This window comes from Lissotriton helveticus, chromosome 6 (genome assembly GCF_964261635.1).
Source record: "Lissotriton helveticus chromosome 6, aLisHel1.1, whole genome shotgun sequence".
In the NCBI taxonomy this organism is placed as follows: Eukaryota; Metazoa; Chordata; class Amphibia; order Caudata; family Salamandridae; genus Lissotriton; species Lissotriton helveticus.
In genome coordinates, this window is record NC_136067.1 from 1,557,279,885 (window position 1) to 1,557,303,215 (window position 23,331).

General features: G+C 39.2%; 1 protein-coding gene across 2 annotated transcripts in view; it reads left to right on the forward strand.

Annotated features, from left to right (window-relative positions):
- The first annotated feature begins 2,328 nt into the window (after nt 1-2,328).
- Nucleotides 2,329-23,331, forward strand: part of HECA (hdc homolog, cell cycle regulator) — a 264,151-nt gene continuing 243,148 nt past the window's right edge. The window contains exon 1 of one of the 2 annotated variants that reach the window (XM_078649371.1): nt 2,329-2,907. In XM_078649371.1, the coding sequence (XP_078505497.1) occupies nt 2,655-2,907 (253 nt within the window). In that variant the 5' untranslated portion in view covers nt 2,329-2,654. Of the gene's footprint in view, nt 2,908-16,726; nt 16,969-23,331 lie in introns of those variants that run through there. The other variant, XM_078649372.1, reaches the window with a different exon arrangement.

Sequence of the window (23,331 nt, forward strand, 5' to 3'; positions counted from 1 at the left end):
ACGACAAAAGGTGTCAGGTCTAACAATAACATAACAAAACATAGCATAACATAACATAAAACAAAGCATAGCATAACAAAACATAGCATAACAAAATATAGCAAAACACAACAAAAAATAGCATAGCATAACAAGACACAACAAAACATAGCATACATAACTAAACATAGCATTGCAAAGCATAGCAAAACATAGCATAGCATAACAAAACACAACAAAACATAGCATAACAAAACACAACATAGCATAGCAAAACAAAGCTTAGCATAGCATAACAAAACACAACAAAACAGCATAGCATAACAAAACAAAGCATAGGATAGCAAAACTAAACAGCATAGCATAACAAAACAAAGCATAGGATAGCAAAACAAAACATAGCATAGCATAACAAAACATAGCATAACATAACAAAACATAGCATAACAAAACACAACAACACATAGCATAACAAAACATAGCAAAACACAACAAAACATAGCATAGCTTAACAAAACACAACAAAACATAGCATAGCAAAACAAAACATATAATAGCATCGCAAAACATAGCATACCAAACACAACAAAACATAGCATAGCATAACAAAACATAGCATAGCAAAACAAAGTATAGCATAATAAACATAGCATTGCATAACAAAACATAGCATGGCATAACAAAGCATAGCATAGCATAACAATTCAAAGCATAGGATAGCAAAACATAGCATAGCAAAACAAAAGATAGGATAGCAAAACAAAACATAGCATAGCATACAGCATCACTCTGCACCACCACAGCATCACTCAGGGGCACCACAACATCACTATGCGCTACCACAGCATCACTGAACGCCACAGCATCACTCGTTCGCCATCACAACATCACTCAGCGCCACCACAGCATCAATCTGTGCAACCATTCAACAACACCTGGTTCAAATATGTTCTCTCAATGTTTCAAGCTTTATTACAAATGTAACAAAAAGATGTTAATATTTCACTTCTGTTCTTGGATTTTCGTCACAATAAAATACACTGAATATAATCTTGCACAAAAGTTATTTACAAAACTTTAAGCTATTGCCATTATAAATTACAATAACTTTTATTTAAGTATTAATTATTGAAAAAAAATAAAAGCCATTGTTATTTGTAATATCAATACATGTAAGTCACGTAAATACAACACATATTGCATTACAAATGCTATAGGTGTCACATTTGCGAAAGTTATAACTATTGCCATTGTAAATGACAAAGCTATTAATTTCGCTATTTTCAAAAACAAAACATAAATTTAAAAAAATTTCATTTACAATACCAATAGCTCAAACTTTCCTAATGCGAGACCTATTGCATTGCAAATGCTTGTTTAGGACTTGTGCCCTGGAGAGGAGGCATAAATATTTATATTTCTTTGTAAAGTGTAAACTTAATCATTTTGGGTGGAGCCCTCCAAGGAGTGCAGTACAATAGCACTTTTTATAGAGCAATAATAGTAAAAGTTTGAATTGCACATTGGTATTACCAATTACAAATACTTCAAAGCTGTAGCATTCAACTTATCCCAGCCAAGATAAACTGATCTAATTGTGAAGAAGAATCTGTTATTTTTATAGTTTCCGCATTCCAGAGGTATTTCTAAATACAAGATGTCTGATCATCTACAAAATGCTGAATTCTATTTAGAAATGTGTCCATAGCCTGTAGCATCGTTTCATCTGCACTCAATTGCGCAAGAATCGGAAAAGAAATGTAAGAGATTCCTCAAATATCTGCGAAACACCTCCAGCCCTCAGTGAATAGAAAAAAATATTAAGGAGCCAATGAGACTGTATGACTTCACTCCGAAATGGGTGTGGAAGGCATCATCACCAGTAAGCAACAGGAACCACTGATCAAGGAAGGACAGCGATGCTGCAGGGCAGACTGCGCTTTGTTGTGACTGTGGTGGCCATCTTGGAAGAGAAACGTCTGCTGTTCTGGAACTAAATGCGATTCGAAATACAGGTCAAACATGAGGAAACATTCGAATTTTTACATATCGTTGATAAAACCTAAACTTTGTAACTGAAACGTTCTAAAATTGTAATATTTTTCAAACCAGTTGAAGTTATGTACTTTTATGAATGTAAGACACTGACGGTAAGTATAAATGCGAAACGCATTTAGCCGTCTTAATAATGTTGTGTTGTAAAACCCATCTAGGGAGCACTGGTATCCCTACTTTTGTCCGTAATATTAAACAGGTCGGTCAGTAATGGCGGCGGCTTGGGTTTCGGTTTAACGGCAGCCTGTCGCATCGCCTGCCAACTGCATGCAGGGTTAACAGAGAGGCAGAAACAAAACAAGGGAGGCAGGGAAGCTGACACACCCCTCCCGACTCCTTCCCCTTCACAGACTGACAGCCCCGCGCTGTTGCTGCACGATGTAAACAGTGCGGGGAGGCTGAGCGGGCCCCGCACGCTGCAGCCTTTATACCACAGCACAGAGGCCGAATTTAGATACCCCACTGTTGCATTTCTGCAGCTCTAGAGATAGTTGCACCCTCTGCTCCGTCTGCATGTTTGCATAGGATTCCAGGCCACCGGTTGGTGCTGGGACATAATGAAGTCGGACTGAGGCCCCCAGCCCGCTCAACCTGCAGAAGAAAAGGTTGGAGGCTAAGCCATGCCGAACCTGAAAAACAGCAAAGGCAGGAAGAACAAACGCGCCAACAGCAGCGGCGACGAGCAGGAGAATGGGGCCCTGGCAGCTGCAGCTCTAGGTGGCCAAGGGCCCCAGGCTGCAGCAGGGGCCACAGCCGGAGCCGCGCCTTCCACAGGTGGAGCAACAGCGGCTGCGGCAGTACCTGCGCCTCCCGCCGCAGCAGCGGGTCCGTGCCCCGCAGCAGCAGCAGCAGCGCCCAGTGACACCCACACCGGTGAGCAGCATTCCGGGGAATTGTGTGTGGGGCGGGTTCCACGCTTGAAGGTTGGTGGTTGTGCTTGTTGCAGGTCAGAGAGGATTCTTGCATGCCTGACAAATTCAGGAAGTGCAGCTACTCCCTACCCTCGGTCTGTCACATTCCCTCAACTCCACGATCCCTACACTAACTCTCCCGGCCAGCATCGGCGAGCCCTCCTATGCATTAATAGTTAGCTCCTAGCTCTTCATTGCATGCGCCTTCCTGCATAACCATCCCTTTCTCCAGTGCGCGGCCTCTCCCTTCCTCTAGCAGGTTGCTTGCCCCTTAATGCTCTCTGGGCACCAAGTTCTAGCCCGCCGCCTCCCGCAGCAGTTTTAACCGCCCACTGAAAGTTATCCCGTTGTAACTGGATTCCTCCGACCCCGTTTGCTGCCCTAAACTTCCTCTTGTTGCAAGGACCCCGTCTCCCTTGTCCAGACATGCCAACCCTCCCGATTCAAGAGGGAGACTACCGATTTCAAGGCTAGTCTCCCGCCTCCCGATTTAAGCATCCAGAAACCCGATTCCACAGGAATTACACAATGAACTGCTTCTGGTGCTTAATATAACTCAAAGTTGAGCTAAACGGAGAGCTCAAAGTTACGTTGGCTCTCCACATTTGTTTTCCTCCCCACATCCCGTAGTTGTGAATATATTCTTGCCTGAGCCAGCCCAAAAGCTATTGGTATAGAAGTGAGCTTGGGCGGGCCCAGGGTTCAGGACTCCAGAAACAAATGTATTTTCCTGCAGCCTCCGAGTCCTAAAAGGCTCGGCGGCGTCCCCTGCTCCATGTTGTTAATTGAGAAGTGTGTGAAGGCTACGGCGGAGGTTTCTGTGTTTTCCGATGTTGCACGGGAGGCGAGGGCAGGCCGCTGTGTACCGGCTCTGGTTAACCCCTTGCAGGCTGCGGCCTCCTTCACAAATGAGGGTGTGCATCGTTAACAAACCCGTCTCCTGGGCTGCATCGCGGGCGCAAGGTCCCAGGGACTGCTGGACTTTGACAATTGTAACTCTTTTTTACATCTTTCAAAGTTAAACTAATAATGACAACCAATCAAAAACCTTTATATTAACATAAAGTGCCAATGATACATTATAAGATGTGAGCTAAATAATAACGGAGAAATAAAAAAAACTTAAAAACAATATTACAAATACCATGTTTCCAAGAAAAAAATATTACAAGTAGCACGTTCACAGCCCTAGTATTGTTTCTGTTTTTGTAGGATTTTACCAGTGGTTGTCACTCTGACGTCAATGAACGATCGTGTGAACATTGTGTTGACTCATTGGTAGCTCTTCCAGTCTACCACCTTCGAATATTACACCGGAGAGATGAGTCACAGCACTTCAGGTGGGTGCTTTTTGCCCCAGCCTGGGTAACGCACAAAAAGAACACACCTGCGCACAAACAAACAAAGTAGTAGCGAGGAGTAGATTCTTCTTAAATATGCAGATTGTGCGATAAACTGGGAATGGCGCATTTGTACCTTACAAAAATAGGGCTCCTTATGCACAAAGGATGCAGCTACATTTGTTTCCTTCCCATGCCCCAAAGCAGTCTGTCGCAACATTCCCTCTCAAACAATCATTGGAGCATGCAGGTGAAACTTTCAATCACGGAAAACACGGTAAAAGAAAAGCTACTACAGACATTGGCCCTGATTACAGGAAATAACAGTTCTTCGGGACTTTACTGCTTTTCCTTCTGCTAGCGTACTCTACCTGCTCGGAAGGGCATCAACTACAGAAATGCTACTGTGCTGGGGTAGGTGGTTTTATTGGGGGTGTTTCAGCGCAACATTGGTACTGCTCCGCCCATCTTGTAGAAGAGCCCGTGGGTTGATCCCTTCCCACAAGATCAGTCTGGGGGCCCTCAGATAATGCCGAGTATCCAGGAGACGTAGAGGTTCTCTTCAGCAACCCAATGCAAAGAACTGATGCTACCCTCATTACTGACTGCTGCATAATGTGTGGTAGTAGTGCACTTTTGGCAATGTCTGTCTGCTGCATAATGTGTGGTAGTAGTGCACTTTTGGCAATGTCTGTCTGCTGCATAATGTGTGGTAGTGCACCTTTGGCAATGTCTGCCTGCTGCATAATGTGTTGTAATGCACTTCTGGCAGTGAATGTCTTCTGTATAACGTGTGATCACACACATTCTGCAGTGCCTGTCTCCTGTGTAATGGATGGTAGTGTACTTTCAGCAGACTTTTCATGCATTGATGAAATTAATACATATGACTCTCTTCCTGGAAGAGAGCATGCTACATTCTACTTACAGGTGTATGTATGACCTATTTCTATAAAACAGAAGTTATTTCCTGAAGATGGTAAAAAAACATCTCTCCCAGTTACTCCTGCGATCCATTTTGTGTTACGCCTGACCCGCTTCGTGTTACGCGCTATTCAGGTCTTTGCACCCACGCATATTTCTCCCTCTTATCGAAGTTGAAATGTTGGCATGTATGCCCTTGTCTGCTACTCCATTGAACGCCCACTCCATTTGCAGGAGACCCTAACACTTTATCTCGTCCCCTCTCTAAAGTACACACGTACTCTATTCTGCAACAGCAGATAGCTGGGAAGCAAAATTCAACAGCTCTTAGCTATTTATTTAGTTTTTTTTTAATTAAACTTGAACTTCACCCAACCGGGTTTGCAGCGGAAAGACGTAAGTACACGAGGCAGAATAAACCATGTATTGACTGGTGATCCAGCGCCCCTATAGAAAATATGTCTCAACAACGCTACCCATCATCAGATCCTCACCATTAATCATAAATCACTCACAAGGCCCATAAACCAACGAGACAAATATTTGGGCAACTGAATCATGTGACCTAATTAAACCTAATTAATCAGAACTAATCACAAACTATTTACACATTTATATACAACTGCAGTATAACGTTTCTTACCATGGTTTCTGAGCAAATATAAATTAATTAACTGATGGTAACAAGACCATGAATAAACAAGACCAGCTTGTCGTTTCAAAATCTTATTTATTAATTTTATTTTCAAAGAATAAGCATTTTCTTTATTAATTCATTATTTTATTAGCAAATAAGCAACATTTTATTGAGGAAAGGCATATTAGACTGTCAATTCAAAGCAAATCAATCTGTAAGATTTTATTAAAAATTAATAGCTTTCATTCCCTAAGTTCTATTTTCCCTATCTAACTCGCTTCACCTAAAAAGAAATAGTCATTAAGCCTGTTATCCGTACGTGCGCCAACAAGTCCTTCAGCACGACGCGCCCTTCAGGAATCGGAAAGCGAGAAGCGCCCTCCTGCCCATGGGGGCAATTTTTATACCTTTTTCCCTAGCTAATCTCACTAAAAAGTATTCTTTTCTCCTGCCATCCAGTGTTCCAATTGGCTGATAGACGTCAGTCCATATGAGATCACCTTTTTCAATCCAAAGTTGAGCCTTTCTAAAACACCATTGTCTTTTCAGTCATGCGACTCTGGCTTCCTCGGAAATGCAACAATTTATTGAATAACAGTTCGTTGCTTCCTTAGCTTGGCTGATTTGCAGCATCCTGTCCTTGGACTTTGTCACTTTCAGAGCACATCTTGCACTGTCCATTTAATTTTATTTTTCAAATGTATTTCTTTGTGCTCGGCTCTTCACAACAGGATTCCAAACACCCATTTTCACAGGCCTTAGGCCTCTCTCATGGAGAACTAATATTCAAACAAACACAAGATATTAATTAATAAGAGAATTGAGATTCATTCTGTTACCCACCCCCTTTGCTAATTTTTAACCCATTAATTAATGTTACCTAGCCGAAGCACATTTAGCAGCATTTCATATTTACTTTCTTCTCATAGGCCACGAAATCCTCCTCGAGCTTGTGCCACATAAAGACGAAAAGATATAACATAAGCACACACAAATAAGCACATGCCATTAGTTAAACAGCCGCATTTAATACTGACAAAGACAATAGACAAGGTTAGTTTATTATTTTTCACGAACTTGCAGTTGCAACATAATGCACATATGTTAATCCCTTATGTCATGTATGCATTTTAAACCAGGTTGATTAGTACATTTCACTTCATGCTGATTAATACGATTATTATATTATGGAAGTTTAACTTTGCGAGTCAAAACAAAACTTTATTCTGAAGCTCGCTCCATCACTGGTAGCAAGAGATTTGTTTACACTATACCTGTATAGAAGATTACAATACACAGAATGTACACATAACTCGTCATTTGTATAGTTTCGTATTTTCGTAAAAGAAAAATCATTATCTTGTCAACGTGAACGTGCTCATAGTCCTTACTTTTCAGTACTTGTGTATGGGGCATACAAAAACTACCCAATTTTATTTTTTATTTGTATTGATTATTTATATGGCACACAAATCATCCCCCAGGGGATTTCTCGGCGCTGTTACAGGTAATACACATACTTCTCAACCTGTCATTAATGTAGTTCCTCAGAAATGGAAATGCACGTATTGAATGAAACTGGCTTTACGGTTGTGGGGTCAATCACAACAGTAACCTGGTTATTTGTTAGCTAATTGTCCCAATTATAAGTAAGGCTTTACATGTTTACAGCAAAATCCAGAAAGAAAACTGATTTTACGATCTGTTTATTTTTAAAAGCAGACAAATACTGAAAATCTTGAGAATAACCCTCCTTGTTGCATTTCGCAATCCCAGGACAACTGCTGAGCAGATAGACAGGATGGGGAGTTAAAAAAACCCCAGAATGCAAAATACAGAGTGCAATTTCCTTGAATACAGCATATGTTAACATATATTTGTGGTATAATGCTAATATTTACCTGTAGGGGTAGTGTTTTGTTGGCTGCTTAATTTGCTAAACAGTGACAGGCCTCCATGTATGAGTGCTTGTTTATCGGTTAAATAGGTGGGGAAATATACAAATTTACGACTAAATTTATTCTCAAAGCACAAAATAAATATGCATAAATACCAATAAGATGGCCAAAAATACATAAGGATAAAAACGGACATAAAGGTTTTTTAAAAATCCTGAAAACCAGGAGACAGCTTTTAGGCTAAAATGAGTGCGGCTGCTTTCCTATTATGTGTCCCTAAGGAGTTAGGTCCTTATCAGTGATTGAGACTGAACCTTATATTTATACAAACAACAAAAATGTCCCAACCACAATTACTTCAAATCAGCTTAAATGGATGGAAAAATACGTATTCATTCCAAACCAGGCAAATCTTTTATTGCCATTTACTTCAAATTTTGTGAACAATTTATAAGTTATACTAGCAAAAAACGAACACTGTACATTCAATATTTAAACACTATTTACAAACATCACAAAAAATTATGAATTAATTAAGACAACATCAAAACAAGCTACAGAAAATGCAAACAATTACAAAAAATACATATAAACAACACCAAATGAATTTTCAAAATGTGCGTGGAACTGGTGCCAAATAAATGGCAAATGATACAAATCACTGGACCACTAGGTCCTAGTTGTTATTACAGTTCAGAATTTGTTCCATCAAACACAAAAGCCGACGCGTTTCGAGGCCAGGACAAATGTCCCTGGTCTCTCATCAGGGCTTAAATTCTTTATATCAAGATTGAGGTCATGTGGCAGGGGCGTCGCGTTCTTTAAGAGTCTGGGACACCAAGGGCTTTATTTAGAGAGGGGGTACATTTACTGTGCCGTCTCCCGGCCAAGCTTTGAATGGATTGTAACCATGTGGCGGTTTTTCTTTCTTTAATGCTTCACTGGCCCGAAAAATTTTCCACAATTGCTCCGCACGACCGGACCGTTTGTATCCGTGCCTTCTTAGAACCCGATGGAATTCACATAGATTCGAGGGATTTCCATGTTACTTGACTAATAGCTGTGTTGTGTGGGTCCAGACACACAGAAGGGGGCCCCTGAAGGCGGATAGCAGGCAGGTTGAACAGGGGAAAAGGCCAAATACAATATGAACAGACCCAAACTGCCTGAAAAATGCTTATAAAGCTCTCATAAGTCACTGATATGTTAGAACCTCGCCTTACAAACAGAGAAATTCACCTGACAAAGTAGGAAAAAGGATATATAAAAGAATATATACTTTTTATTCATAACATTTTATCAAAATTCATAGAAAAAGACATATAACATAATGAAATTCCCACATAGGTAAACATATGGGTGGTCCCACACATACACGCTCTCAATACACACAAACAACCAGAGACCCAGACATACTCATGCACTCTAAAAACTCATGCGTTCAAAATATTGAACATTGCACAGATACAGAATACATGATCGTTCCCATACGTGAATCAGTTAGAACTAGACACAGACATACATGATGAGGATCAAGCTGTCATTAGTTTAGTGGGTTGATACAGTCCATAATCAAGTGTCTTCTTATTGGGGAAGGTGGAAACAACGGAGGCACGTGGTTCTCCAGCGCCAACGCTCGTTTCGGTGTCTAACCCGGGTATGGGTCACACCTCCATCAGGGTGATCAGATCATGTGTGGGACACAAGAAAAGATGCGCATGAGAGGATAATGCTATTGATGTGAACATATAACATGATATAATGTGAGATACATCAAATATGTCAATAAAAGTACAGTTCCTACATACAAAACATGAATGGGGGAGAATTAACCCCTTTAGTGCTGCCGTCGGCCAACGGTCGTCGCGAGCACTACCTTGCCAGTGCTGCGCACGTCCGTTGGCCGACGCGGCCGCACCCGTTTCTTCGAACGTTCAGCACTGGCGCAGAACGTTCGAAGCAACAAACGGGTTAAGCGTTTGCAGGCTAATAATGAAGGTGATCGATGATGAAATTTCATATCACTAACGTTGGGAAGTGCACACAAAAAAATATAACAGGAAATAGAAGAGAGAATACAAAAAGACACCGGTAACAAAGAATATATAGATTAAAGAAGAGTTCACCAAAAAATCCCATTGTGGAAAGAACTAGATGTAACACTGTTAATAGATTCCAAGAAGAGAACACAAGTCAAACAAAATACCTGGGTTTAAGACCTCTAAGACGAGTACCGGTGGTCAAGAAATAAAAAAAATGGAGAGCACAGCCCAGGGGTCTAAAGGAATAAAAACATTATATGTAAATGTTAGATCAGGGAGGTCACAGGGGAAGCGACTCCAGGTCAGGAGGTGTTTAGGAAGAAGTGTCCTGCTTACCGAGGTAGTATACTAGACACAGCCGAGGTAAGGTCAGGTATATACGTCACGTTGATCCGACTGTTGAATAAATAAGATGTGAAGAGGTAGAGATAACCCACGCTCTACAAGGCCAGCAATTAAATATGTGAATTCAGTAGAGTTTAAAGTTCATCTGAGGAAGGGGTAAAAACCCCAGACTGGTACCAATGTTAAAGTAAAACAGGACCCAGGTAGAATACTCTAGACTAAAAAGACCGGAAAACCATTCTATTCTCTAGAGGTATACAAGTGAAAACAAGAAAGCAGTCTAAGAAAAATTGCGTCATACGGCAGAAAGATGGTGAATAGCCTGGACTGCAGTTTGGCACAATATAAAGCGCGCAATACAGAGATGGTCAGAGTGCAGAATACAGCGATATTCACAATCCATTTATGAATGGAGGCAAAAAACAACGATCTGTAAGGAAGCGCGTAGTCATGCGACAAGGTGGTGAATAGTCTAAAATGCAGTGTAGAGCATGCAAATTACAGCGATTTCCACAGTACGAAATTTATACAGAGGGGGCATAAAGCACTATCCAGCAACATAGGGGGGCTGGAAAAGATGACTATAACATGGAATGTCTGCCCTAGTTAATATTGGAATGCAGTGTAGAGCATTTTAAAGCGCGCCCAACAAAATAAATCGCATCGGAATGATCATGTATTCTGTATCTGTGCAATGTTCAATATTTTGATCTCATCATGAGTTTTTAGAGTTCTTGAGTATGTCTGGGTCTGTGGTTGTTTGTGTGTATTGAGAGAGTGTATGTGTGGGACCACCCATATGTTTACGTATGTGGGAATTTCATTATGTTATGTGTCTTTTTCTATGAATTTTGATAAAATGTTATAAATAAAAAGTATATACTCTTTCATATATCCTTTTCCCTACTTTGTTGGTGGAATGTATCTGTTTGTATGGCGAGGTTCTAACATATCAGTGACTTCTGAGCGCTTTATAAGCATTTTTCGGGCAGATTGGGTCTTTTCAGATTGTATTTGTGTGAGTCCAGAACCTGCTCTTTACTCCCTGTTTTGGCAAATCTCATATGGACGGAAAAGTTTTCTTCTATCTAGCCCCCTACTATTGGAATCAACTTCTGATTCATCTTCATAAATGCTTAGAATATCTTTTGTTTAGAAAACTTCTCAAGACTGAGCTCTTCTGAGTTTTCCTTACATGGTCTGCACCGATGGCTACGCCTCCTACAGTGTGTAGATACCCATTCGTGGTGATTCAGACACTTTATAAGTAAATATAATAATACATGTTTGTGAAGTCTGACATGCAGCTTTGCTTTCCCCAAGAGAACACCATGTTGAATCTTTGTAAAATGAAGTGTATGGATGCTGTATAGAGCTAATGCTTGAAGGATCAGTGTAATCTTCTGGATCACTCTGCTGTGTGGTGGCCGTGCCATGTGTTCTTTCTCATGAGGATAACACTGTGAGATGGAAAGTAGACCGGTGAAGGAGTTTCTGTAATCAAAATAGGTCACACCCTACCAACTCGTTAATGAGATTCAGTGTGATCCTGGGCAACTCTTGGTCTGTGTTATATGTAATCGGTTATGAAAGGTAGTAGAGTAGTCTTAGGGATAGCTCTGCTGAGTAAGACCTCTGCTTGTCAGACCTGTATGACCTGACAGATAGCTTTTCTTTCTGAGGCATGAATTTGTAAGGTCTTTGAAGACTAGGATATTTTCATCTGATGCCTTAGCCATATAAGTTCTGTGTGCACTGAGCAATAGTGTTAGTGCTCTATAAAGCGAACGCCTTTAAGGTCTGTGTAACATAAGAGGTAGTTCAGCTGTCAAAAAGGTAAAGCACATGCCTTATATTTTATTTTGCTGTGTGAGGTCGAAGCCTGAGGGTTTTTGCCTCTTACGGGATAGCACTGCTGCCTTAAAACAGAGATGTTTGGTCTTTGTATTCTGAAAGTATAGCTCTGCTGTGCACGTCCTCAGACATAAGGGCCTATGTAACCTATAACTCACAATCTGGTGGTGGTATCAATATCAATCAGCCACACATATCCTACAGTTAATCTTAAATATTAAATGGCTTAATGAGGCTTTTCTAGAGTGCACAAAAACCGGGGACCTACCACCACTGTACCCAAAGTTATGTTATGAGGATTTGTATAACTCACTTATCACCCAGGGGCACCCAGGCACTGGAGCAGATGAGTAGGCTGATTGGGCTCCTAGTTGAATAGCTTGGTCTTCATATTCTTGCAGAACTCGAGTAAGGATGGGGAGGTCCTGATGTGGTGTGGCAGGTCATTCCAGGATCTGACAGTGAAATAGTAGGTGCATCCTCTTAACTAAACCAATTGTCTGTATCAAGATTAAGATAATGTTCACAGTTTATCCCAAGTATTCAGGTAAAATCCACATTCAATGTAAAGCCCACAAAACAACATTAATGGACTTGGGAGTCCTTTGAAGGGGAGTTTAATCCTATGATGAGCCAATGTTGAGTATTAAAAATCTTTATTTTCATGAATTTCTTCACATTCTCTGTATCTTAACGAAACATGATTCTACTTTCTGTTGTAGCCAATGCGTTTCGTTCATAAAAACATCTTCAGGGCTACACAAATCATAACAAACATAAATTAAACCGAGCTTTCACAAGACTTCTGTCTGCCACCGATGCTCTATTCTCATGAACCAAGATGCATTAACATCCAGTGTAAAACATGGGAGGGAAAGAGCTACTCATCTGGTGGCTGAATTACAAAATGTGAAACTAGAAAACCTGGTATCAGTCCTCAATTCCCCACTTGACGAAATTGTGTGATCCTAGGCAATTGGTTAATTTTACTTTGCCTCCTGTTTCTTTATTACCTCGTATGAGAGCCCCTTATATCTTACGAGTTCAGGAGGTGGGCTGTAAAAAACCGTTTCTTATAGAAAAAGAAAATCAGCGGTGGACCTCTCAACTGCACCTCACATATAGTTCAAATAGTAAAACATGGTGCACTCCTCTTTCAATACCAACCGTTATGTGTTATTACTGCTGAGCAGAAGAAATCTTGACAAGGAATAAGGTGGAATGATGCACCCGTAAACAGATTGATTAAGCAAGTTTTATGGCCCATTAAAATGCCATGTTTTATTCAAATCCAATATCCAAAGGTTAAAAAGCATCCAGCCAACGCGTTTCGTTCACGTTTTCTTGAACTTCATCAGGGCTTGTTTTTATATTATGTGGAATAATAATTTAGATTTACATTTGATCCATTGTTTTGTTCATTTGTGTTTCACTTCACATAGTAATGTTGCATCATGTTAATCATTAGTTAAATATGGTGATACCTGTTCCCCTTGTCCAATACCTGTATCCATATTGTCCATTGAGGGACCAGACGCAGAATTTTCAGTTTGACAATACGGATACAGGTATTGGACTAGGGGAACAGTTAGCCCCATATTGAACTAATGGTTAACATGATTGAACGCTACTACATGAAGTCAAAGACAAATTAACAAAACAATGGATCAAATTTAAATCTAAAATAATATTCAACATCATATAAAAACAAGCCCTGATGAAGTTAAAAAACGTGAACGAAACGCGTTGGCTGGATGCTTTTTAACCTTTGGATATTGGATTTGAATAAAACATGGAATTTTAATGGACCATACGACTTGCTAAATCAATCAGTTTACGGGTGCACCATTCCACCTCATTCCATTCCTTGTAAAAACCTTCTCTTGTGTTTAATTTAATTAACTATTATGTTCCAGTTATATAACATCCAAGGCTACACACTAGATGCACCTAACAAATGACTTGCAACTTGGTTCACTAATGGCGTTGTTTCAGACTGAGAGCGGCTTGAATGTTTTCATGATTGTTTGAAAACGATCACTGCTAATACATCTCTCTCAATGCAGCAGTATAATCTGATCCATTTAAGGTAAAACGTTTATGCATGTTAATATAATACACTTTTTTTGTACTTTGCAGATCAGCATGTTTTTTACATGGTTAGCACAAGAGGTTTTTCAAAACTAAAGGCGTTTCTGAAGATAAGTTGTCTAGGTCACCTTTTCTTCTTTAGTTAACAAGTAAATAAAATATGCCCCGTTTCTTTCACAGCTCTCTGAATGTTCTTGCCCTGTCAGGTGAACAGCAACCAGTGCTGCTGTTCACCAGCAGGCCGCAATTAGAAGTCAGGAGGGCCGCATGCAGCCCCTGGGTTATACTTCGAATATCCCTGATATATACAGACTGCTAATAATAAAAGAGTAGCGTTTGGACATGATACACCTTTTATCCCATGTTAAGTTTTTATTTTTGAACTTGCATAACATCTTTGCACATGTAACTAATGCATCCATTTTGTACTCAGGAATTCGTTTTTAAATTAAAATCCACCCTTTGACCCACATTGGACTAACCATTCATGTTTAAGAAACAACAAGAGGAAAATAGTGTAAAGTATTTAACAGAGAGATATTGACCGCTTAACCGCGGCTCGAATTCCGCCACGGTGCGGCGGTTTGAAAGAGTGGGCGGGGCCGCGTCGGCCAACGGACGTGCACAGCACTACCAAGGTAGTGCTCATGATGGCCGTTGGTCGACGCGCTCAGCGAAGGGGTTAATCGGTTACCATGTCCATGTAGATCAACAATAACTTATTCACCACCTATAAAGTTATTACATTTTAATAGCAAAAAATAGTACCTCATGTATCCAATATTCTCGGGATTAACCGGAAACATGTATCCCATTTAACCATTTTTTTTTCTGTGTAAGTATTCGTGCATAATATACTACTACAGTGACAAATTAATTTTCAATTCGGTTATAAAAGAGATAAGAAAGGAGTTCATTACAGACTGCATGCAGAATGCACATATAGGTATATTGTTCTACAAAATACAAGGAGGTAACAAGTAAAATCTTGGTAAATTATCATTATTTAATCAAATTGTTTTTATATAAATTAAATTCCTAAATATAGTAAAACCAATTCAACTCACGATATTCCATGCAAGCACCACTTATAGATCTCATTACTTGGTTAACTCATGTCTATTACATCATCATTAAAATGCCCTCCAAAGTTTGTTCAATCTAGTCAGGCCACCTCCTCACTGATGTGCTTCAGTCAAATGTACTCATATTCTGGGGTTACAGAACTAGGCACACATAGGCCCAAAAAGCCTGAGTTTGACGTCATGTATGCACTCTGTAATGAACTGCTTTCTTATCTCGTTTGTAATTAAATTCTTGAATATCAAATGGATGCATAAGTTACATGTATAAAGAGGTTATGCATGTTTAAAGATAAAAAACCTTTAACCTAACATGGGTGAAAGGTGCATCATGTCTAATAGGCTATGTTTTACACTCCTAAATTATCATTAGCAGCCTGTATATATTAAGTTGTCAGTGCAGTCATTGGTTTGTGTGATTGGAATATTTGATCAATTTGTAAATATTTATGCATTTGTATAATGTATGCTTGTTATGGTTTTTGTAGCCCTGAAGAAGTTCTTATGAACGAAATGCGTTGACTACAACAGAATGTTGAATCATGTTCGATAAGATACGAAGAATGTGAAGAAATTCATGAAATAAAGAATCTTTTAATACTCCACATTGGATCATCGTGTGATTAAACTTCCCCTTCAAAGGACTCCCAAGTTTATTAATGTTGTCTTTTTGGCATTACTTTGAATTTGGATTTTACCTGATTACTAAGTATAGAGTGCTGAATTATATCTAAATAGGTCTGTGTAATCTCCCTGCCCCCTGAAAGCAGACTGAACCCCTCACTGTATCATTTAAAAAGGAAGTCAAAGTGCTACTAATGAACAAGTTCTTACTCTAAGGCTCATGTGCTTTAGTAGCCTATTGCATTAGCCCACATTTACGTTACCCATGTAAAGTATTGGACCTCTATGATCATGTATATTCTGTGGGTGGCTTGGGCCCTATGGTGGCCTCCTGCCTCATTTTGGGACCCACCACATTGTTTCGCTCTTGATTTTGTTGTTTGTTTTACTGTTTCTTCTTTCCTGACCACTTGTAAAGCGCTCTGATACCCTCTTGGGTGATGCCCGCGCTATATAAATCTTTATATTTAAATAAATGATACCTCTGTTGGCTGAGGCCTCCCTGACCCTGTGAGAAATCTCTGGTAACTGCATTTTGAGCTTGTGCATTATCCTTTAGCTGAGGAATAGGTCTGCTGTCTGTGTACCCAGTGTGATAGCTCTGATCTCTAGTGTCAATACCTCAGTGGTAGCTGTGCTGTCTACACCTTACTTTTTAAAACAATTTAATGTGTTTGAGTTTATACAAGAGTTAAAAGTTCCAAGGCAATCAGTTACATGCCTCCAAAAACAGCTTATGCATTGTACATGGATATTCATGTGTATAGATATCTGTACAGATTATTACTCAATTCACATAGTAATCTAAACAATAATTAAAGAAAAGGGGGTAATTCTGCAATAGCATATCCTACAAGTGCATATTGTCAAAACATTGAGTGTTTCAGTATATTCAAAGCATTCCTTTTAATCCATCAACATATTAACTTCTTTGTGTGCTTTAGGAAGCAGAGATTTGACTCCTACTGAGATGACTCTCACCCAAACTTCACCCAGAAGAGTATAACCAAACTATACGCAGCCTTGCAAAGGCCTCCATGTGAGATTCAAAATAATTGTATGAAAAAGTGGGAAAAGGAGCTCCAGCACTCACTATCTGTTAAGGATTTAGATATGATCTGGCACAGTGCGCGGACAACCTCAATATGTACCCGCACAAAGAGAATGCCTTCCTGTTATGCACTGGGTAAGTAACTCCAACCCTACTAGAGACCATAACAGTGACGTCTGATTTGTGCTGGAGACAGTGGCAAGAGCAGAGCACCATGTTACAGATGCGGTGAACTTGTTCTTGTGTAAAACCATACTGGGATAAAGCTCCTTAAACCTGTTAAAACCTTCACAGAAGTGACTCTTCCCATGAACAACGTGCTGATCCTCCCAGGCTACCCAGCCTATGAGAATACCTACTCCCAACATGGCTGTAGGGAAGTCAATTCATCACACGGAAGATAGTTTAGTTCAGAGTAGGTTTATTCCGCTCCTTACTTCTTGAACTCTAAGCCAGTATTAACGATAACAAGCTATGCCTAACAGTAAGCATTCTGCATGTCTTTTAAAACATAACATTTCTTCCCCAAGCGCACGCCCGTGTCACGAGCGCCAGATACAGCTGAGTGCTCGTGACACGGCTCGTGTAAACATATATACATTCCGTGATCCCTACACACCTCCCCCCTTTATAATAAAAACAATTTAAAAAAAAAAAGTTTTTAGTTCATCACAAAGTCATTAAATCGGACAGGTAGACGATGACAACGTGTTGCTCTGTTACTGGTAGTACTGTTTTCTTCATGTATATGTTCTATATTGTCATTCTGTTTTCCCACATCAAAAAATATATTGCTGTCAACATCATCTACAATTTGGCTGGTACTAGGTCCTTTAAATAGTGAAATTCTGCTAAAATTCCATATAGAACCACCATCAACCCTAACTGCGTTTCTGAAAACTTCGATAACTTTTTTGGGACTTGACCAAACAGGAAAACCCTTACTTACACCTTCCTTCCTTTTTACACGTACATAATCGCCCACTTTAATGGAACCACAATATGTAGAACCAATTCTTTTGACCAAATTATGTTTCATTTTGTTCCTATAAGATTGTACTCTGTTTCTAACTGCTTCAAAGTCCACCTTCATATAATTTTCAGTGCCTGCTAAATTTCCTTTTAACCACCATGGAACCAATTTAGTACTAGGCTTCCGTCCTCTTAGTAACTCAAAAGGTGTGACCAAAGTCACAGAATTAGGTGACGTCCTATAAGCCAACAACATGGATTGCAATGCATTTCTCCAATTCAAATTTCCCTTGATAGATAATTGTATAGCTTCCTTAATTACACGGTTGAATCTCTCTACCTGGCCATTGGCTTCTGGATGGAAAACTGCAATTTTCTTATGGACAATACCGCATTTAACAAAAAAGAATTCTATTTCCTTGCTCACAAACTGCGGCCCATTATCGGTCACAATCTCCTGAGGAATACCTTCCCTGCAAAAAATCTCATCTAAGAATTCTATTATGTGATGCGAGGTGACTTCCTTTACCATCTTAACTTCTGGCCATTTAGAAAAGTAATCTATTAGTACTATGCCAAAGGCCTCCTGTCTGGGTAAGCAATTAAAAGGTCCTATTATATCTATACCAAGTTTACGCCAAGGACCTGAAGGTAATTCAACTGGACATGGTTCAGGGCGCAAGGCGACAGCTGTCTTGTCACTATTTAAACAGTAAGAACAAGAACGTACAAATTGATCCACACATGAGTCAATGCCCGGCCACCAAAATGATTCTTTCAAACGTCTTCTGGTGAAAGATATCCCCAAATGTCCCTCATGGGCAATTTTGAGAATAGTGGTTCTAATAGAAAATGGTGGTACAATTTTATCGCCACGAAGAATCAATTCATTCTCTACTGCAAGTTCCTCTTGAATTTTATAAAAACCCATTAAGTTTCCTGTTAATTTCCTCTGTTCTGGCCAACCATGAACAAGATACTTTTTGACACTGCACAACTCTAAATCTTTACTCATTTCTTCCATCCAGACTTCTTTCTGTAATGACAATTGTTCACCACACACTAAACTAATGTCTTGAAAAGTAAAAGCTACTTCACATTCTTCTTCACTAATAGTTGCAGAATTTTCTGAATCAGAAATCAACCTGGACATGCAATCGGCATGCATATTAGCCTTCCCTTGAACATATTCAATAGTAAATTGAAAAGATTGTAATCTCGACGCTAATCTTGCAAGACGTGCCGACATAGTTCTGCCTCCACCTGGAGCCATTAGATACACTAAAGGTTTATGATCAGTTTTAATCAAAAATCTTGTTCCCCATAAAAAAGGTCTAAAATGCTCAGCTCCCCAAACACATGCTAATAACTCTCTCTCTATTACAGAATAATTTTTTTCTGCATCTCTCAGAGCTCTTGATGCATAAGCAACGACCCATTCACTTTCATTGTCTTTCTGGAGAAGTACTCCACCTAAACCAGAAGAGCTTGCATCTACCATGATGATACATTTCATGCCTATCACAAAAGGTTTGAGACACGGTGCATTTACAATATACATTTTTAAAGATTGAAAAGCATTTGTCATTTCCTCAGTCCAGTTAAATTTCACATTTTTCTTTAGTAGACACCTGAATGGATCAACTTTTACAGAAAAATTCGGTATAAACTTGGCATAAAATTCGATAAGTCCTAAAAAAGCTACAAGTTGTTCTTTTGAATTGGGTACAGGAGCATTTACAATGCTCTTGACGTGATTTCCCTTAGGTTTGATACCTTTTCCACTTATAGTATGTCCAAGATATTCTATCTCTTTTTGTTTAAATTTGCATTTGTCAATGCGTAGTGTTAGTCCTTTGTTTGCCAATGCAGCAATTACACATTTCAAATTGTTGTCATGCTCAGTATCATCTTTTCCATATACTAAGATGTCATCTTGAAATGCTACAGCCCCACTTAAACCCTCTAAAGTATCTCTCATTAATCTCTGGAACACTGAGGCTGCACTCGCTAAGCCAAAAGGCATGCGACAAAACCTGTATAACCCTTCAGGAGTGATAAATGCAGTTATGTTTTTGGATTCATCAGCTAATACCACTTGGTGATATGCACTGGCTAGATCCACACACGAGAATACTTTTGCGCCAGCCAGTGTCGAGACCATCTCATGTAGGTTGGGCAAAGGATGTGAATCAACCCAGATAGCTGCATTGACACTGCGGAGGTCAATGCATAATCTGAGTTCCCCATTGGATTTAACCGAAATCACAATGGGAGAAACCCAAGGTGATGACTCTATCGGTTCAATAATATTTTTCTCACAAAGATCTTTTATCATTTCTTTAAGTTTGATCCTGTATGATAAAGGAACATTCCTTACTCTATGTCTTACAGGGATGACATTTTCCTTTAACTTGATGACGTGTTCAAATCCCTTATACTGGCCTAGTTTACCACTAAAGACAGTGGGAAAGGAATCTCGCAATTTCTCCACTATTGAAGAATTATCCTCAGTGACACTTGAAATACTTAGTATTTGTTCAATGTAAACAGGTGGATTGGCTCTGGGATCAATTTTCATTCCTAATTCATATTGATGTGGCCAACTTAAAAGTGATAATCCAGACTTTGACACATAAATTTTTCCTATCATGTGTCGGTCATAGAATTGTATGTTTGCTATAAAGTAACCAATTAAGTCAATTTTGTGTCCTGTATATCCACCAGGAGAAACATCAGACTCATGTAATGTTCTGTTAGTAAATTTGTCTTTAAATACATTTAAGGAAATTATTGTGTACCAAGCGCATGAGTCTACAAAAATTTCTAAATTTACTCCATCGATATTTATAATGCATGATGGGAATTTTTTGCAATTTTCATCCCCACATACATTGATGACAGTATTTACTTGAAACTTTTCTTCATTATCTGATTGGTAATCATCATAGTACTCGTGTATACAATTCATTTTCCCTTGTGCTGATCTACAGCATTTTGTGAAATGGCCTTTCTTGTTGCATTTTACACATGTTTTTCCTAAAGCAGGACAATTCTTATAGTCTGCTAAATGGCTGTCACTGCCGCATCTAAAACATAGTAGCTTGGAAGTTTTCCTTTCATATCTCTGATTTTTGAATTTGTTATCATTCCTAGAAGAGTATTCATTCCTTTGAAAAAAACTTTTCCTAGGTTTATCTAAATCTTTAGTAATGTTAAAAACATCATTTTTATCATTACCTCTAATTTCTTTGACAAATTTCTCTGAATGCTCTATAGACTTAGCTATATCTATAGCATTATTAAGTGACATATCAGATGTTGTCCAAAGACGTTCCTGTACTTTTTTGTTGTTAGTTCTCATTAAAATCTGGTCTCTCAACACTTGTTCATATGTTATGTGTTCAAAATCACATGTGACAGCCAAGGATCTCAAGGCTGAAACAAAATCCTCTACAGGCTCATCATTTCGTTGTTTGCGAGAATAAAATATGAACCTTTCCATGACTACATTCTTTTTCTTCCCATACCTTAAACTTAGCTGTTGAGAAGCATATTCATATACATTGATGTTCCCTGGGTTTACTAACACTGGCAATGTTTTGAATTCCTTCAATGCTATACCCCCTAAACAATGTTTTAAAAGAGATAACTTTCTTTCTGGTTCACACTCCCCTTCTTCTAGCACATCAACATAAGCCAGAAAGACAGGTTCCCAAATCTCCCAAGCCATGGGTGGCTCACCAGGTGAGGACAAAAATGAGGGAGGAGGTACAATGCCTGACATGTTAATTTCCTATTAATATACTAACTATAAAACAATATATATATTTCACACTATATATAATATATTTCACTCTAAGTATAAATTATATGCGCTTTAATTGTAAATGTGTGCACTTTAAATGTAAGTTAAATGCAGGGTGGTTAATAAAAGATTTGGTAAAGTACTTAAATTCTGGGACACACAGTGAGCGTGTCACTGAAGAGGTCTTGAACGCGATGTAGGACACACAGTGAGTGTGTCACTGAAGAGATCACCAGCGCGATGTTTCTTGAAGCTGTAATGCGCGCTGTGCCTTTAATGCGCGCTGTGCCTTTAAGTTCAGTGAGTCTTGACTGGGTCCGTAGTACCGGAAACAGTTTCCATGAGCTGACGTTGCGAGATGACTTCAAACGTCGCGTTGACCAGCGGTGTTAAAACAGTCATGCGCGAATCCTTGTGCGCGTGTGATGCTGGTAAACTAACGCGTGTGAAGTGCTCGAGATCTGGAGCCAGGTTCAAAAAATGCCAGTATTAAAAGTAAGTAATCCAGTGAAAATTATTTTATATCTTCAATTTCCGCTTCCTTTAGATTATGAATGCGATCTTCCGTTTCCTCTTCCCGTAATTCAGCAGTATTTCAATGTTGTTCATTTAATTTTAACATCGCTGAAAATCCAAAAAAAATTGTAAAATCCAATGAAAAATATTTTTCCTGTTGCAGCGAGGTTTCTCTTACGCAGGTAATAATGATCCCGCCCGTCGCCAGTGTAGGGAAGTCAATTCATCACACGGAAGATAGTTTAGTTCAGAGTAGGTTTATTCCGCTCCTTACTTCTTGAACTCTAAGCCAGTATTAACGATAACAAGCTATGCCTAACAGTAAGCATTCTGCATGTCTTTTAAAACATAACATTTCTTCCCCAAGCGCACGCCCGTGTCACGAGCGCCAGATACAGCTGAGTGCTCGTGACACGGCTCGTGTAAACATATATACATTCCGTGATCCCTACAATGGCCTAATGGGAATGTTAATCTTTTACTACTGGGTTGACTAACTCTGGCTCAGCATTGGAAGCATGAGGCTTCTCCTTTGATTGGTGTCTGGTGGGCTAAATTATGGCATGTGAATGCCATGGAAAAGATGAGTAATTCAAGCAGGCAAAATGTCTTGGTTTGGAAAAATTTGGAAACGTTTCCAAACACACACACATGGTCAGCGAGGAGGCTGGACTTTGTCTAAACATGTCCAAGAGTTTGTTTGTGGGCCTTTATGAGGACCTTGTCCGAGGAGGATGAAATGCCGGACATATAAGGTAAGTTACACTCTCCTAGGTTGTAAGTTATTCCTCTCTGCTTGTGAAATAATTTTTCGATAGTTACACAATTAATTCTGTGCATATGATGGACAAAATAGCCTTCACATTTCCTTTGTGTATATATATATATATATATATATATATATATATATATATATATATATATATATATATATATATATATATATATATATTTTCTTTTTCTTTTTTGATAATATATTTTTATTGGACTTTTTTCATCACATTTTGCACAGTCACAGGTGAGTATTAATAATATCAGGTTCCATAAGGATACATGAATCCAGTCTAGAAGTTGCACGCTACCCAACTACCACAGGTACATTCCAATTTTTCCTGTGTCCAGATGAAGCTCTGAATCATGAGGTGGATCATTGCACAAGAAAGTCATCATCTGAGCCACTTGGGCCCAGAATTCATGTTCAG